General features: G+C 42.7%; 1 protein-coding gene across 1 annotated transcript in view; it reads right to left on the bottom strand.

The window, feature by feature from the left end:
* Window positions 1–640: 640 nt before the first annotated feature.
* GAS6 (growth arrest specific 6) overlaps window positions 641–17,296 on the bottom strand; it is a 43,238-nt gene continuing 26,582 nt past the window's right edge. The window contains exons 8-15 of the mRNA XM_075091761.1: window positions 16,250–16,371; window positions 15,363–15,481; window positions 14,776–14,965; window positions 9,269–9,433; window positions 7,565–7,733; window positions 5,741–5,913; window positions 4,701–4,929; window positions 641–1,229 (exon numbers count right to left, since the gene is read on the bottom strand). Of these exons, the coding sequence (XP_074947862.1) occupies window positions 1,078–1,229; window positions 4,701–4,929; window positions 5,741–5,913; window positions 7,565–7,733; window positions 9,269–9,433; window positions 14,776–14,965; window positions 15,363–15,481; window positions 16,250–16,371 (1,319 nt within the window). The 3' untranslated portion in view covers window positions 641–1,077. The remainder of the gene's footprint in view (window positions 1,230–4,700; window positions 4,930–5,740; window positions 5,914–7,564; window positions 7,734–9,268; window positions 9,434–14,775; window positions 14,966–15,362; window positions 15,482–16,249; window positions 16,372–17,296) is intronic.

Below are 17,296 nucleotides of genomic sequence, written 5' to 3' on the forward strand. Positions count from 1 at the left end.
CAAATAAAGCAAGATTTAAGTGCCTCAAAGTAGGCTAGGCAAAGCCCACCCCAACTTCACAAGGAGAGCTTAAAATCTGAGTGCACTTTATGGCTCTGCAACCTCTCCCGAGTAAACCCCCATGCATCTTCTCACCACACTGCAATTCGGCTTGGCTAACTCTCACAGCCTCAAGTCTCTGCTCCTACTAGGCTCACAGTGAATGAGCCAACCTAAAAATTAAGCAGCAAAAATGTGTCATTGCCAGCTAATATGCTCCAATTCTTGACACCTCATCATTTGCTTCAGTGGTTATTGACACAAAAGCCATATGGCTTTCAGCTTATTGAGTCTTTTCATCTAATTGTTTTCTGCTGACCCAATTTTGTTTTCCATTTTCTGTTACCAAGAGTTTTTGTAAAGGTCACAGTTGAGTCTTCTATCTGTGGTACCAGAAACGGAAACTCTAGCAATAAGAATAGCAGCAACCATTTGCTCTCCAGCCCAGGAGATATATAATACTGACCTAAGCACTTAAAAACCCCACCTCCAAACAAAAAAACCAACAAAACAAAAAAACCCCACTAGTGTAGTCTCTACATCAGGAATAGCCTGAGTCGTCATCTCCAAACAACAGAATACAGAATAATCTCAGTACAGATAAATTAAAAACTTGTATGTAAATATTTTATTCTCTCATATTTTGCAAATCAGAAAGCAGTGTTTGGTAATAAAAAATAATACAGAATCATTATTTTTCTTCCAGTCCACACTCATATATTACCAGGTTTTCCACATTACAGATAAAACTGTCTCTTACAGTCTGAAGATAACATTCACTTTAGGTATATTCTGTACTTTTGGCTTATTTAATATTAGTCTTCTGAACTATTTACAAATATATTACAACCTTTAAACCTCAAAGCAAAGGAGTATTTCAATAATCAATCTGACATAAGGATCAGTAGCTCCTACGTAACTTCAGTGTTTAAGAGAAACTATACACGCAGTGCGGTAGGTCTGAATAATTTATATCTTTAAAAAAAAAGAAAAGCATTGAAAGTTTCTGAATATAAAACTTTCGACTTGCAGTGGTACCTACTGACCCGCCTCAACTGGAGGACAGGAATGTGAGGTGATGTCACTGTGCTTGTAGAGAGCCTCATCTAAGTCCAGTGCCTTGTTGCTCAGCTTGATGGTCATGCAGCCGTGGTAGGACGCGGTGACTGGAGTGGAAGTCACAGGAACTTCTGTGTGAAAGGGGAGACAAACACCTCTGATGGCCAGTTTTGAATAAATATATGCCCTACCTATGCTCAGATGAGCATCACTTCAATGAATTCAAACTCTCCTCTTTTCCACTCTGATCTCTACCTCCTCCCTGGCACTCTCATCAGAAGCCAAGAGCACAATCCCAGATTTGGGGAAAACACCATCTGCCCTTCTCCCAGGCTGAACCCTTCCTCAGTTGCTCTGTGTCTCTTCAAGGCCTCCAGTCCTGATGAAACTGTGCTACACAGCAGCAAGGCTTCACTTCAGTTGCATACTGTAGTCACTCTGCTTTCCACCTCAATGCTTCCCCCCCTTCATCTCTGAACCCTCCACTTTGTCTTTAGTGCAGTTGTTACACGTTCCTCTAACGCTCTCTCTCCCTCTCTTCAAAATGTATGACAAAAGGTTATAGAAAGAACTTCATGACAGGAAGGCTCCTCCTATACGCAGCCTCTACCACTTGCTGCACTTGTCTTTACTGTTCTCTGATTATGCACAAGGAATTTGCTGGCATTCATCAGAAAGGTGCTGGAACACATCACCTGAGTTAGTAAGACTAATTTTTTCTACAGAGATCCACTAGTGACATACTTTTGACCAGTTTACCAGAGGCAGAAAACAAATAGCAAGGAAGAAGACACTAAGTACAGTCCAACAGACTACAGAAAACTAGTCAATCTTATTACTAACTTCTGTAACATCATATAAAACCTGACTTTAAATAAACAAAAAACCCCGCATGTAATAAAGTAATAACATGAAAATTTTCATGATCTGTGTCCCCTACCCTTCCCCAAAGGTTATTAGTTTATTCACAACCCAAAGCTGACCCAATCAAGCTGATTGTGCAATGGAAAGCAATGAACCTCAAAGTCTCAAAGATTATTTAACTTCACAGTGATGCAGGTAGCTAAGTAAACCCCTTGTCTTTACACTGAAACAAGGACAACTTGAACAATAGGTTGTCCTGATGACCTGAGATTATATGCAACTCAAGGGATTCTGCCTGAAGGGCCAAAATTGAGGCTGATGTGATCAAACACAGCTCAGACTGAGGACAGACTCTAGGACTGAGTGAGAGAAAGAATATTTGTGCCACAAAGAGATACTCTAAATTTTTCAGCTTCCTTGCTGAAGAGCACCATTGCTTGGTAGTCGCTTAAACTAACCATTTTGGCTATTTCTTATTCCTCCCCATTTAACTGTGAGTTCTGCTTAAGAGAAGGAGGAATCTGTGTTGTAGTACCTCATGTGAATGTAAACTAAATTTTGACTCGGAAGAATCTGACAGTGTTGGCTTAACGGCTTGAACACTCGTCTAAGGAATCATGCAGATTGCTGCTACGTGTGCCACAGGGCTGACTGAAGAATAGTGTGGGCTTTGAGATTAATTTGTAAGATGCTATCAAAAATCAATTAAAACCAAATTGTCTTTGTGTTATAATTGCACATCAGGTCAAATATTTAATTTTCTGCTTTGACTAGAAGTGGATCCATCTGAAATGTGGTCCTGGTAAAGACTCAGAAGTCTTCTTTAAAGGCTCCTTCACCTGGAACCTTTATACAACATACAATGTTGTATAAATATTCTGCCACTATACATTGCCTGGAAAACCACCTATGCAGCGTATAAATTACATAGTTTAGGATTTAGCAGAACTGAAAATACCATAGAAAAGGTAATAAGTGCCTTTATGTTCCCTTTTATCTCTTGAAACTCTAAATAATATTTCTTCCACATTTGCAATATTAGCTGCACTTAGGATGGAACATACTACACATTTTAACCCAGAATTCTTTCTTTAATTGTGGCAAATGGAATAAAGACATTAAGTGTGACCACTATACTTTGTTTTTTTCCAGAGTATGGAAGCAGGGGAAAAAAAAAACCCCAAGACCCACGTAATGTTTTCAAAATTTAAATGAGCCAAGCACAGATCTGACCATTTGGTATAGTTATTTAACCCAGAGTGATGAATCCAACCAAAGTGCTGAGATGTTTATTCGTTTGGCAAATAACAAGCTTTCTTGATGCAAGTGCTGGGTTCCTTTCAATGGCAAAAGCAGACCACAGACAGAAATTACTGTTGCTGAGCAGAACAGATCAAAGGGGGGAAAGTAGTTAACCTACAGAAGCCAGCTGGGTCTAAAAAAAAGCCATAGCTATGATATCTCGCACTTAGCTCTGGCTAATTAAAAACTGTGCTTCACCCAGCACGGTTAGTCTAAGCTAATCACAGAGAACTTGGGACAATGACAGAACGTGACTGTTTCCTGAGCGGTGAAAGTCTCTGCTCTGCATGTGAGAGCTACCTGAAATAAAGCAGGTTACCTGTCTTCCTTGTGCAATGGCCAGCTCGGACAATTCAATCTGACACCAGAAAATGCCACATTTGGGGATTCAGCCTTGTTCCTGCCAGTGTGTGAATATCCCAGAGTGTGTGGCCTCCCCCTTTTAGGTGCAGCAAGGAGCCATTTACATCATCGGCATAAATACTCTGTGAACTCTTCTTCATGGTGGGAACAGTCACGACGCAAGTCCTGGCACACATGGCACCTCAGCCACCCTCTTCCAGCCTCACTGCTTCAGCACATACCAAGAGGCCAACATTGCTGCCCCTCTCTTGTTTGGGCAAGTAAGGGCAAGATTTTGCTTAGCTGCTGGCAATAAAATACGATGTACTGCTTTTCATCAGAGACATGTTTCCTTAATTGCATTGCTCAGCAGCAGGGACTGATAAACCATTTCAGCCAGAACAAGAAACGAACCCCCAAACTTGGCCAAAATTCATGATTCAGATGAAAAGTTTGATCTTCCAGGTTCAGAACAGAGGAGCAAACTGACATCCCACAAGAAGCCCTGTTGTTTCTGCAAAGCCAGCAAAGTATAAAAGGTGGTAGCCCCTTGGTTGTGCCCTAAGTACCCTCTGCTGGGAGAATATCTGATAATTGCATAGTGTTGTGATCAGTTCAAAGAGAACATCAGCCAGGGAGAATCACCACACTGGGCTTCCCCAGCTTCAGTCAAAACAATGTAAGACCTTGGTACTCCCTTCAAGGGGTGCTCACACATGTTCATCACATTAATGAAGCACTGCACGAGCCTGTGGTCCAGCCTCTATGGATTTTACCAGGTCTAGGATAATGACCCTGCTTATAGCTATCCTTCAGATAAAGCATTCCTATTGCTGACCAAGCAAAACCTCCTCTTCCTATTTTTGCCTCCAGCTGTCCTCAGAAGGACACAATCATTCCAGAAATAAAAAAAATTGTCAAGCACACCCTCACATCTGTTGAGATCACATGCCTGCCGTTGCAGGCAAAGCCTGCTCAAGCAGAAGCAGAGAAGGCGGCTCCCAGCTTGAATGAACAGAGACAATTTTCCTGACTGCCAGCTCAGCAAGGTGAGTTGGGAGTCTGTAGCCCATGCTACAAAACTGGATGCTCACCTGGCAATCCTCCCACGTACGTCTTCACCATTGACTGCAAAGAGCTCTCCAAGACAGACAGACTGTCCTCTAACTCCGAGATGCTTAGTTCACTCTCTCCCGCTATTCCATCTACCCTCAGGGATAAGTGATCTTTCTTGAGGAGGATGTCCACAGAGTGTTCCTTCTTATCGCAGAGGTTTATTGCCAGTCTGGACACAACCGTGTTCTCCAAGGCCACAATGATAAACTGGACAGCAGAAGAAAGAAGAAAAAAGAGGCAATGAGCAGAAATATACCTAGCCACGCTTATCCAAGACCAGGATGACCCCACTGTGGCCTTGTTTACAAAGATTTTGCAGCGTTACCAGAGAATTAGCCTTATGACGATTGCTGATCGTGTTCTGGGCTCATGTGCATAGATGAAAACCCAATGAACCAGTGGGACTAATTGTTAGTCATTATCACTGTCTTCTCAGAGAGAATTCTTAGTGGGTCTTACAGAAGTTGTTATATTGCACTGGAAATAGACTAGAGCTGCTGTACTATAAATGAAAAGTTGGCTTGTGGGTTTTAGTGAAATCATTCCTGATTCATGCTCATGTAATGCCAGAACCCAGAACTTTATTATGAATACCATTAAATCAGTCGCTTCAACACTCCATCATAACTGGCCTTTCACAGCACCTGGAGTGACACCTAAGCCTGTCTCTGCTACCTTAGGACTATTACTGATGAGCTCCAGAGAATGGAAACTATTTGCTTATGGCATTAAATAGCTTCTGTGCCAGAAAAATATAACGAAATATGCCTGCATTCAAGAGACCAGTTCCATCTTTTACCTAGACAACATTGGCAAAGAGCTCCCTAGTAGCATCTGACACATACCCGTAAGAGGCAGAACTTTGGTGTCAGCCAAGCACCTCAGTCTCAGACCATGTTCTGAACTGGTGGGTGCAAATAAGGGGGAGGAAGCAAACCTGACAACTGTTTTTGAGAATGACTTTCAGTGCCTAGGAAACAGCAAGGAACCTTCTCTAGAAAAATGCTTAAGTCTGTACCTGTTGTTTCAGTTTCTTTGTGGAGTGATAGTCAATCAGGGATAGTGATAAAGGGACAGATGCTTCTTCTGTTACGAGAGCAAACAGCACACCAGTATCTGTCGCTGGCTGAATTGCAGCGTTTACTTCGATTTCCCAGCTTGTCTTGGTGTCATTTCCAGAAGAAGGGTGCCCTACAGAAAAAGAAATGCGTAGCATGACAAACATAGAACTAAGAGTACAAAGGGGTAGGCTGTGCAATTTCTGCCCTGAGAACAGAATAGATGGATGAGAATCTGGAGGGACTGCCACAATTCTTTTACTCAAAACATATTCCAAAGCACCTGAACATAAAATCAGACAAAAAAATGGCATCGGTTTCCTCTTGTTACCTTCTGCATTCTGCTGCCTTTCAGAATGTCAAAGGACAAGGTTAAGCTTTTTTATCGCAAAGAGAGATTCAGATTCCTATGGCTCTCAATGCAACCCATTCAAAGAACTGCTGCAAGATAGGGCACCCAATTTTTGCATCGTTCTTGACTGTCCGAAGATTATTGAGGAATCTAAGTCCAAATCTGACATACTGTAAACATTTCTATGAAAGCTTCTGTTAAAGTGAAAAAGGATATAAACATGCTACACCGATCATCTACCTAATCACTTCCTGATCACCAACCTCTCAGAAGCATGGGATGTTTTATCTCACCTGCTGACTGCTGAATTAACCTCCTTGGCATCTTTCTTACTGACCCAGTGCCCTTGTAATTTAAAAGGTGATGTGCTGGCTACAAAGAAAGATTTCAATACTGTTTCTGCAACTTCCCTACACAGTAGTATTAGCTGTGCTGGTTCACCACATCTTGGAATACAATAAATAAGTTCTTTATAAAGCTTACCATTACAAAGCCAAAAAAGGAAGATTTTTGTTTGTAGAGAAAAGAATATAAAAACGCAGGAGCTGAGGACTCATCTCTGCTGAGTGCTGTCATCTGCACTCCAGATGCTGCACTGTCTCCCCTTGGCAGCTTTTGAACCCATGTGGTAAACAAGACAACAGACACCTGATACTCCCTAATTTAAAATGGCACAGCAGAAAAATCCACATAATGGTGCACAGAAGGCTTCTGCAGAGGAGGAATTGCACACAAAACTAAAATAGATGGTTGGCATTTGTATAGGTTTAAAAATACTGACAGTTGATCTCTCATACAAACAAACAGAATAATCCAGAATAAAGAAAAGGTGTCTTTCTGAGTGCTAAATTAGTACGGACAAGTTTGGTTTGAAACTTGTTATTACTGTATCTAGGCCAATTTCATTCAGCTTGTATCAGGGGTATGCTTAGTGTGTTTGTCCCAAGTGTAAAGAATACCACCCAATGATTAAAAGTGAATCCGATCTTGGACATTTTGCTACAGACAATATTGATTTTCTGTCCATCATAAACTCAAGGTATAGCGCTATGGCTTGCAGCTCTCCCTGTTTAGCAGAAAACAGTGGATAGTGCTGGAACCACCTATGCCGCTGGCAGAGGGACAAGAAGCCTCTAATGCTGAGGGTGAGCTGGAACCAGCCTGGATGTGAAATCCATTGCTCCAAGCTACACAGAGACAACCTAATCCATCCTGGTCATATTCATACTGGCTCTAGCCATCATAAGTAGGCCTTCCTTTGATATGAACCACAAATTTAGCTATTCCTTCTCCATCTGCAATTGCATTGCAGCTGTTGATCTGCATAGATCAACACTGAGTCTGGCATATGTGTAAGTTTTAAACTGTTTATTAACCAAGTATGGTTAATGACAGGACAACAGGTCAGAAACAAAAAACCTAAAGTACTTACTGTAAGTAAGATTAAACACAGCAAAACCTCGTCCAGGATAGAAAGACCCTCGTCCTGCCACAGAAAAGCACTGCATCTTTTCATTCATCTTTATGGTCTCTTGGATAGTGGTGTCCTCCCCATTCAGCCAGTTCCACGCCCGCATGCAACCATCCAGCCGAGGGTTTACCTAGGAAGATAAAGCAGTATCTCACGCCTCAAACTACTATTCAGTGAAGAATAACTGATTTCGGGTGCAGAGGAATCCTGAGTTATATTATGATATCAAATAGGGGAGATCATTCTGACGTGTTAAGAACATGCAAAACAATTGGCAGCAACCCCAATCCCACAACCCCAAGCAAGTAAGTGGTCAGTATTCCCCAGGAAATTCACCTGAGCTCAGCTTGTCTCCACAGGACAGAAGGGCACTAGCTAATGCAGGTGCTGATTTGGTTGTATTGATTCTGTTAGCTGCTTCTACGTGCTGCACACCATTAGTGCAATTTACTTCTAAAGCTCTGTAGCCAAAGCTTTGTAAGTCCCGTAATTCTGCATTGCAAATGCTGGAGGCCAACTTGAAGTTAAAAAAAATACCCTTTGTGTCATTGCAAACAGCCTTCATGACACACAAGAGGTTGGACCTGATCATGGTATAGGTTGTTGGGTTCTGGCTTAAGGGAGGGGTGCCAGAGCCACAAGACGGGCACCAGGCTCTGCACACACCTTGTTCCTTCCAGCTTCTAGTTATGTTACCCCGTACCAAATGTCAGCATTAAAATGTGAGACAGTATGTAAAGAGAAGGGTCCTTGCAAAGCATCTAATCAGCACCATTACGCCCAATTAACAGAGGCAGAGAGAGAATTAAGTGTCTGAGCTAAGACAAAAACCTCAGGAGTTTTTGGCTCTCAATCCTATATTCAGACCACGCCCCGAGCTTAATGTTTCAGACAAGCAGTGGCCCTGAATGGCGTCTTGTGAAGAACAGGAGCCTTCCTCAGCTGCTGCACTCCCAGTCACAGAGCCGCAAGCTTGTCACCCCATTCAGAAATAGAGAGATGCCAATTTGGGTTTCAAGGTGCCAACTCTGTGTGTGGTGGACATTCAAAACACCCCGAGCAGCAGCTATTTCAGAAACACAGCAATCATCCAATCTCACCCAAAGACTGCCTTAATTTTTATTCATACGCCCTATCTGCTTGAATTAGGAGAAAATATAGAAAAATAAGCTGTTTTCCCTTGGGTCTTACGAAACTGAAACAGCAAACGCAAGCAGCAAAACTGTGGTACAATATACATGAAGCACAAACTAAGTCAGTGCCCCCAGTGTTGTTTCCAGACCTACTGGGCACAGTGGTACCCTAACACAGCAGTCTTCTCACTGACGCATCATGGCCACTCATGGTCTCCAAGCCAACACAATCACCATTAATTCTGAAGGCTTTGCCCCATGCTCCAGTTTTGCTCTGTCCTAATTCTGCAGGCCAAGGGTGGGCTACATCTCACCCAAACTTACCAATCAAAAAATCAGGAGTCTCACCTTTGCTACTGGCTTAGGCTCCCTCTATAGCCAATGGAGAGAAAGCTGTATCCAGAAGGTGATAATTCCACCTGTTTCAGGGCAGGTTGAACTGCTCTCAGGAAGGACCTACATTACCCCAAGAGAAGAGGAAATCAAGCCCTTCAGGCATGCAAAACAACATGAGCGATCATGCAATACTTACTGGTAGAATAAGGTCCTTTGCTTTGAAAGGAATGCCTCCTACAGTCAAATTCAGCTGATACAGTCCTTTGTCTAGAGTAAACAGATCCCCTGAGACAGCTATTTTCATAACTGCATCCCTGTTGACCTTTATAACCAAACTTCTTTCGAGTTCTTCAACAGAGATCTGAAAAAGTAAAATTGCAAATAAAATAATTCAGTATAAAAAGAACTTAATATCTGCAGCCTCAACTAAAGGACAGACACTGCTTAGTGAAATCCCCAAGATGAAGAAATATTTTCTGTCCCCAAGCCTCTTTGGATACCTTTTAAGTTACATTCCACCTTGATATGTAAATCTTTACTCTAGACAGCAACCTGGGGTTGCCCCAATGGCGAAGACAGACTACAAAGACAAACTACACAAAAATATGAGTGGATTAACTACATGACATTTGTAGATTGCCCTATGCAAGGCGTAATGCAATAACGAGTTATTAATGAGAAGCTTCCTATTGCAACTGCATGTGAAAGGAAAAGCTGGAAAGACAGATAAGAGGTGTCTTTTGTTAGGCCAATGGAAGATAAAGCGGAAGCCTTCCAGCCACATTAAGTCTAGTCTTTGAATACTTACCCCTGAAAAAAGAACAACAGAAGATGTCATATTTGAGAGGGTAATAAAAATTTGTAATAGGCAATAATTTTTCTCTCAAAAGGTATCTGCAAGTTTTACCTCCATGACTCCGAAGAGCTACTTCTAGGAAGATTCTATCACCACTGAAATTTCAAAAAAAAGTCATAATTTTACGTAGCGGGCTGCTGAACAGCAGCACGGATGCTGCGCCTTGCGACCCGGGTCCTGCTACCAACACGGCATTCTGTGGCCATAGCGGAAGACACGCCCTTTCTTCCTGCAGAGAAGAAAGGAGCACACCTCCTCTATTTCATTATCTTCAACGCAGCACTCCTTCCCACCCTATGACAGATACCCCACCTACCCACTCTTCATCCATACAGCTCTGTTCCCTGGGACACTCAGATGCTGCCTCCATCAGTGAGCTGCTGTATAGAACCAAATATCTATTTCAGCAGCTGTTTAGACTTGTTCTTCCCTCTCCCTGCTAGTAGGCCATGTCATCAGCATCTTTCTCTTTGCATTTCAAGAGTAGCTGCCCCAAAATGGTTTCCATCGGCAACAGTGAGCTCTCTTTCTGTGGTTGTAAATTAAAGGGTGACAGGGTTGAGCAGGTTTATTCCTGGACACACCCTTTGGATTGCAGTCTTCAGTAATGAACACTGAGTGAATTTGATAATTGAAAACATTATTCACGGAATATCAAGCTTTTTTCTTCTCCTGTGGATTCCAGTCCAGTCTGGTTTATATTGCTAAAACACTGTTTACACCTGGTGTGTTGCTCCATGCTGTATCCCATAGGACATGAATTTACTTGTCTGAAGCTTGTTTGTTTATAGTGGCATTCACACCTGCCCACCGTGTTCCACGCAGACACACAAGCCAGTCTCAAACAGGCTTTTTTGGGCACTGGCAGGCTGCAAAGTCCACTCAGTGGGTGGGAACATTAGCCCACAGGTCCTGGCAGCCACAGCCCAACTGGCGTAGCTACACAGGCTATCGAGCTAAAACTCACTTGGATGCCGCTACTCAGGCCAGCAGTCACCGCGGCCCTAACGCACCGGGGTGCAGAGTGCCACAAGGAGCTGGCACAGACCACCTCCCTGCTCCTAGCACAGATCACGGGCAGCCATGGAGCGAACGGGGAAAAGCCAGCTGCAGCGACTCCCATGCTGGTCTTCCTCAGTGAAGAAATCCAGCAGCTTGCAGAGCCACAAAAATTCAGGGCCTTCTAATATTTTATTAGATTTTATAGTAAGTAATAACTTACAAATTTTAAAAAATTAGTCGGAGTTCTTAGCTGGTTGTGATCATTAATGTAAACAAACCCAAATGAGTGCCAACTTCCATAGGAGAAGGGGTTAAAACCCCATGGCAGCTATTAAATTTCAGTTTAAGAAATTACATTCTGCCTATTCCACGATGCCCTCTGGCAGTTTCAACTTCAGTTCCATATATTCAAAGCTTAATTGCTGGTGCACCACCATCACCTACAAACCAAAAAGGGAAGCATCTCGTTAGTTAGCAGACTGCTCTAATTTACTCCTCCTGTTGCAAGGAGTAGCTCGCTGCTGCCTGCCATAGTGTGCTCGGGGACGATCAGGCAGGCGGTTCTCATAGCTAAGGGTTCCCATATGGTTAGCCATAAGGGCAGTCAGCTTTGTGTTTTGGATTCATGCCCTGGATAACTCATAGTGCAGAGCCAGCCTGTCTGCTCTTTGTTGAAAAGCAAGCGGACAGCACTGAAAAGGGACGGGACTACAGGCAGCTGCAGGGTTAAAGTCAAATATGAATCTGCTTGTGATTGCTTAACCTTCAGGTCTGACATTTAACAGCGCAGGTAGGTTATTATTTTTGCTAACCATACTGTCCTCATGCCAGTACTAAACTAAACATCGAAAATAAGACAAAATGATGACTTTTATTGGAAATGCAAGACAAACAGAAGGCGGGTGTGTTCTCTGCTATCATCAGTTCATACATGCCTCTTCATCCAGCTGAACTGCAGACAAATAACTATATTAGAAGTTTTTTCCTGAGGCTTGCTTGTTTGTGTTTTCAGTGCTGGGAATGATCATTTAAAAATAGATTAGGAGGGATCAACATCACAGAAAATACCTAGGTAGAAATACTGGCCTGAAGTTTTGAAAATGCCTTCATGTTTCCATAAAAGTATGCAACTTTTGCTCAAGAGACCAAAAGACATACACTGCTGGTGCTTTTTCTCATGTTTTGCTATTAAATAGCCATTGTTTTTTCATTTGCTGAAGGTTAAATGGTAAAATTACTATATTCTCATAACCCCTATAGCGTTCCCACCAGTATCCAAACTCCACTGTTCTAGGTCTAACCAAAACTCTGGGCTTGATACAGTGCACACTGAAGTCCAGAGTAAAGCTCCCAAATGGCATTTGAGTCTGGACTGTGACCTTGTGACCTCTGAGGATTTTTGGGGTTGTGCTTCACAGCAGGTGAGGCTAAGAAGTACACACAAGTCTATATTTAAAATTAAATGTGTGGCTACATGTTTTATAAAATGAGACAGATAGAAAGGAATAACCCCTCCTCAGCAGGATTTCCCAAACTAAAAACCACGTCAGACAGAGGAAAAAAGAGAAATGAGGGAGGGGATAAAATGGAAGAACTGATTTACCGTTGTATTGCTCAGCCATATAGATTAAATGGCATTTAGAGAGCTGGGTGACACTGAATGTTAAGCAGAAGGGAGCAAAGTACCTGTAGGGTGGAGGCAAGGGATAAGAAAATTGAGCAGAGAGAAGAGAAATCAACAGCAGTGCAGCAACACAAGCAGCATGCCAAGTCTCAGAGGTGAGTCAACCATGAAGCCAAGAGACTAAAGGCTGCTTCCTCCTGCTGCCATTCATTTGTGGGTAAATCCTTCTGCCTTTGGCCAGTATCAGGCACAGGATTAACAGTTTCACTTTGGGAGACAGTCACCAGAACTATGGCCATCCGCCTGCTCCAGGCAAGCACTCCTGTGGCAGCACTGCATGATGCTCTCTCCTCTGCTCATGCTGTACTATGTCTCTGGCAGCTGCCAGGCCCTGCTCAGCCTACGTGCAGGGCAGCACTGCTGGCTGCAGGGGCACCTCTGCACCCCTTTGGCGTGGGTCCTGTCTGCCTGCATCACACAGCACCCACAGCTCAGTCTGCAATGTCCCAGAAAGTCTTGGGGAAGGGTTTCCAGGGGATTTATACAGTCTCTCAGAAAACGCGCAAGGAGTGTGTTGCTGCAGCAACTCAGACAGGCAGTTTCTTGGTTATGATAGTACCTGGGGATAAGAGCCCTGACACTGATGGCTGGCAGGAGACCAATAATTCTTGCCTAAAAATGACACTTTTACCATACTACCTTCCCTCCCTGCAAAAAGCAAGCACAGCCTTTGTTTACCCTGTAACTCCTATGTGTCTGAGCATTTTTGTGTTACTTGAAGAAAAAAAATACATTTGAGCTGTCTCCCCCCAAAACTAACATGGGAAAGTGTGTAATTACTTCATAATGAGGTCTGGCACTTAACAAGTATGCTCCCATGTTGAATGGTTTAGCTTGATAATGATTGCTTTTTGTGACACCCGGGTCACCCCAGCGGCATCAACTCTGCTTTTCACGTCACTATCCTCTCTGTGCAGGCAATTACAATTGCCTTATTTCAATTTAGCAGAACAGATATTACAGCAAATTTAGTAAGAACCAGTTTCAGGCTATTCCTACCTGTAAAGATACAGTATGTCAGACATTTTAGCTACAGCTTTGCTGAACCTCTACAGCTTTCCATTTGGAATCTAAAATTGTTTCAGTGACAGTAAAGGAACCGAATTAAACATCACCTTATCCGCTGGAAACATTACCAAATGTCAGTAGTTGACAATGAATGCACAGAAGGACTTCTTTATTTATTCATTAAAAAGAATATTTTTCCCACCTTGCTTTTTTCTTTAATGTATAATTCTGAATTTTTTATACTAAAAAAATTTAAAACAGAAAATTATTCAGTTACGAGTATCTGTAATTGTCTCATAAGCAAGTTAGCTGAGAACTTCCCACCCACTCCCCAAGAGACACATCAACTTAAAAGTCAAAAGATCTAATTAAGTAAGAAAAAATGAAAGGAAAGGAAAAGGCAGAAGTAAGAAGGCATATATAAATTGCTAATGGACTCTAGATCATACTATAGGATGCTTATCACAACCCTTTCACAAACAGTAACACCCATGATGCTTCCAGAATCACCAGGAGATGCTCTGTGAGAGTGTCAAGAACATGAATCCTTACAAGCTCCAAGATGCAGTCATTGCTGGGATTATGTTGTTAGTAAACAATGAGGTTCTAATAGATCCCAATGTCTTTACAAGGGAAATGGTCTATTTTGTCTATAAATAAACCTGAAGACTCTAAAAGAAGGGATACTGTGGCATAAGAGATTTGTCAAGGGCTCAGACAATCTGAGCCCTGTGACTAAACAAACAGATGAATAAACAAAAGCAACCACACACGCACCCCATACACCAAACACCCTTCTAAGAACAGCTAAGAACATTTCCTCTGACTCCCTTCCAACCCTCACCCAGAGGGCATCTTCTCGAACTGAGGTGAATTCAGCTTAGCACTGCTGCATCTCAAAGGCACTGCGTCTGCCCTGGTTGTGCAAATTAGTGATGCACTCTAGTTTACAATTGATATAAAGCATAATGCAATTTGTTTGGAAAAATATCCCATTCTCACCTTAGGATGTATAATATACCGGCATGCATTGAATGGATAGATAGGTTGGAAAAGCATCTTCTCAAGAATACGGGAAGTCTAGCTGCACTTTGCAGAGCCCATCAGGAACAAGCCAAGAAAGGCTACAATCTCAGCAGTGGTCTGGACTCACCATTTGCCACATGCCATGGTTGATAAGCGGTCCACTGCTGGTCACGCGGCCTATTCCGTTGTATTTCAGCTGCAGCTCTAGCCGTCCTTTGCGCAAAGCCAAGACTACCCATGTGCTGTCTTGATGGCCTCCAGCAAAGAAAAGGATACCTTCAGGATCAAAGGTTCTAAAGTCGAACTCAGCCACAAGTCTGACCGCACAGGTGCCAAGAAATAAATTAGTTATGCAGAGTTCAAAAACCACAGAGTACTTTCCATACACATAGCATCAGTTCTAACAGTTACAAAGCTCTGTTAAAACATACTAGCTTTTAATGCACTCCTGAAAGACTTAAGCTGTGAAGATGGATTTTAAAATAGCGTCACGAATAAAGAATACATGACTGTAGTTCAGTAATTATCCTAGGGGCTCTGTGGTCAAGGCTGCCTTTCTCAATTACTGGTTTGAATAATGTTTCGCCTTACAGGACGCCATAATCCAAACAATTAAGGATGATCATAGGAATAATTGTTATTGTAACGACTTAAGTCCATCGCATGCATTAAAGCTGGACAGCACATTTGGCTGTCATTCTAAATTGTCCTCACCTTGTTGGTTGTTTCCTTTTGAAGCGCAGCCTGATAACAGGAGTGCCGCTGAACATCCTCCCCAGGTACAAGGATCTAATACTTTTTCCAACAGCAAAAGGCACACATGGTATTATGTTCTATAACCAAAACACATTTTTGAGTGCTTATTCTCTTCACACAGCAGAAAGAGAATCAGAGATTATGCCTCCTCTTCTTTTCTCATGTAGTTGCTATACATATAGCAGACTAGGGCACTTTAAAGTTTATACTCTCAAAATACAGTTGTTTTGGTACTGAGAACATTTCCTCTTTCCTTCCCTCCTCTCTCCTATCTGCCTCAGAGGAATGTTTTCCTGTTGCAAAATGAAATCATGCTCATAAGGTACAGCATAAGGTTTTCTGCTGCAACATCATGCCTGCAAGAAGAGATGTGCTAAGAACTTGCTGTTGGTCAGTTGCTGCAGAGGCAGCCGGTGCCACTGAAGCCCATCCACCTCAAATGCCTGGAGGAAGACAGTGTCAAGTGCCAGTGCTGGTTGTAACTGACACCATATGCCCTGAGACCTTCACACTGTCCTACTGGGTCTAACTTAGAAAGCTTGTGCAGCCAGAGGTAACTCATAGCCAAACAGAGGGCTGGCAGGGGTATCACTGGCATGCTCTTTTTGGAACGGGAACAGGAGCATGAGAAGAGAGACTCTGAGTGAACTTCCTCCCAAAAAGGCTAACGAGACCCTTCTTTTCAGGAGGGCTACTGTCCCCAGCTCACGTGGCCTTGCCAATATGATTCTCTCCTGCTGGTCACTCAGCTCAAATGGCTTTGGTTTGGAGCTTCATCAGTTATTCTTAGCTGAAATGTAAAATAAAGGCCTGTTCTGCAGTTATGGTAATGTAGACTAACATACCTCACACGTATTCATGTCCCGGGAAAGCTTTACTCCCCCTCTGCCGTCACAGTGACAGGTATAACTCCCTGGTGAGTTGACACAGGTCTGTTCACAGAGCTTTTCTTCACATTCATTTATATCTACACAAAATCAGCAGAGAGGAGAAAACAGCAACGGAGTTTGTTTAAACATGCATCATCTTGGGGAAAAAAATGTTATCAGTGCTATTTTGTAGTACCTTTCATCTGAGTGTGGCCAAGTGCTCTGTAGCCAGTACTTACCCTATGCCACATCTTTACAGGAGAGAAGAGTTAGGATTAGTATCTGCACTAATCTATTTTCACAGACAGATTCCAGCTGCTCAAAGATACACAGCAAGTCAGTGGGAAGGCTGGAGGCAGAGCTCCTTGTCTGCTGGTTCAGAGCCCTGGGCTTTAACTTCTAGACAAGACTTCCTCCCTTCAGGCCCCTTCTGCTACACCTGTGATGTCTGACTCCTGCTTGCTTCATTGCTACTCAGCACCTAGATCCTCAACACGCAAGTAAAGGCCGAGTTTCTCATTCATTTTCTTTTTTTTTTTTCCCTTCAGCTTGTTTTTATCCGCTTTGCAAACAAATGCAGGAAAACAAATTGTGATGGCCTACAGGGATCTCTTCAGGCAGAGATAAACACTTAAAGCCCAGTAGGAGTGCTTGCCGTGTGATTCAAGTCATTATGTTAACTTACACAAAAGGCAGGGAACAGTGCTACTTTTGGAATACTTTCAAAACTTACTCTGTTGAGAAAGCTTGCAGGCAGTGTAGCCAGCAGAACTGTGCATGGTTCCAATGCATATTAAGCTCCTAGTTCAGAGTAATACCACAAGACAGGTTTTGAAAGAACAACAGCTACTGCTCTGTAACTTTTCTTGTCCTACAAAGAGAGACAGCAACATGCAGAGGTGCTTCCGCCAGATCTCGTACTTGTCATAAATTCAAGAAATCTCAGCGCTTTGGTTCGTACAGCTTGATTCAAGTCAAAGATGACTGCAAACTCAGTGAACTCAAAGATACTGCAAACTGCAA

Source organism: Phalacrocorax aristotelis, chromosome 1 (genome assembly GCF_949628215.1).
Source record: "Phalacrocorax aristotelis chromosome 1, bGulAri2.1, whole genome shotgun sequence".
Taxonomy (NCBI): Eukaryota; Metazoa; Chordata; class Aves; order Suliformes; family Phalacrocoracidae; genus Phalacrocorax; species Phalacrocorax aristotelis.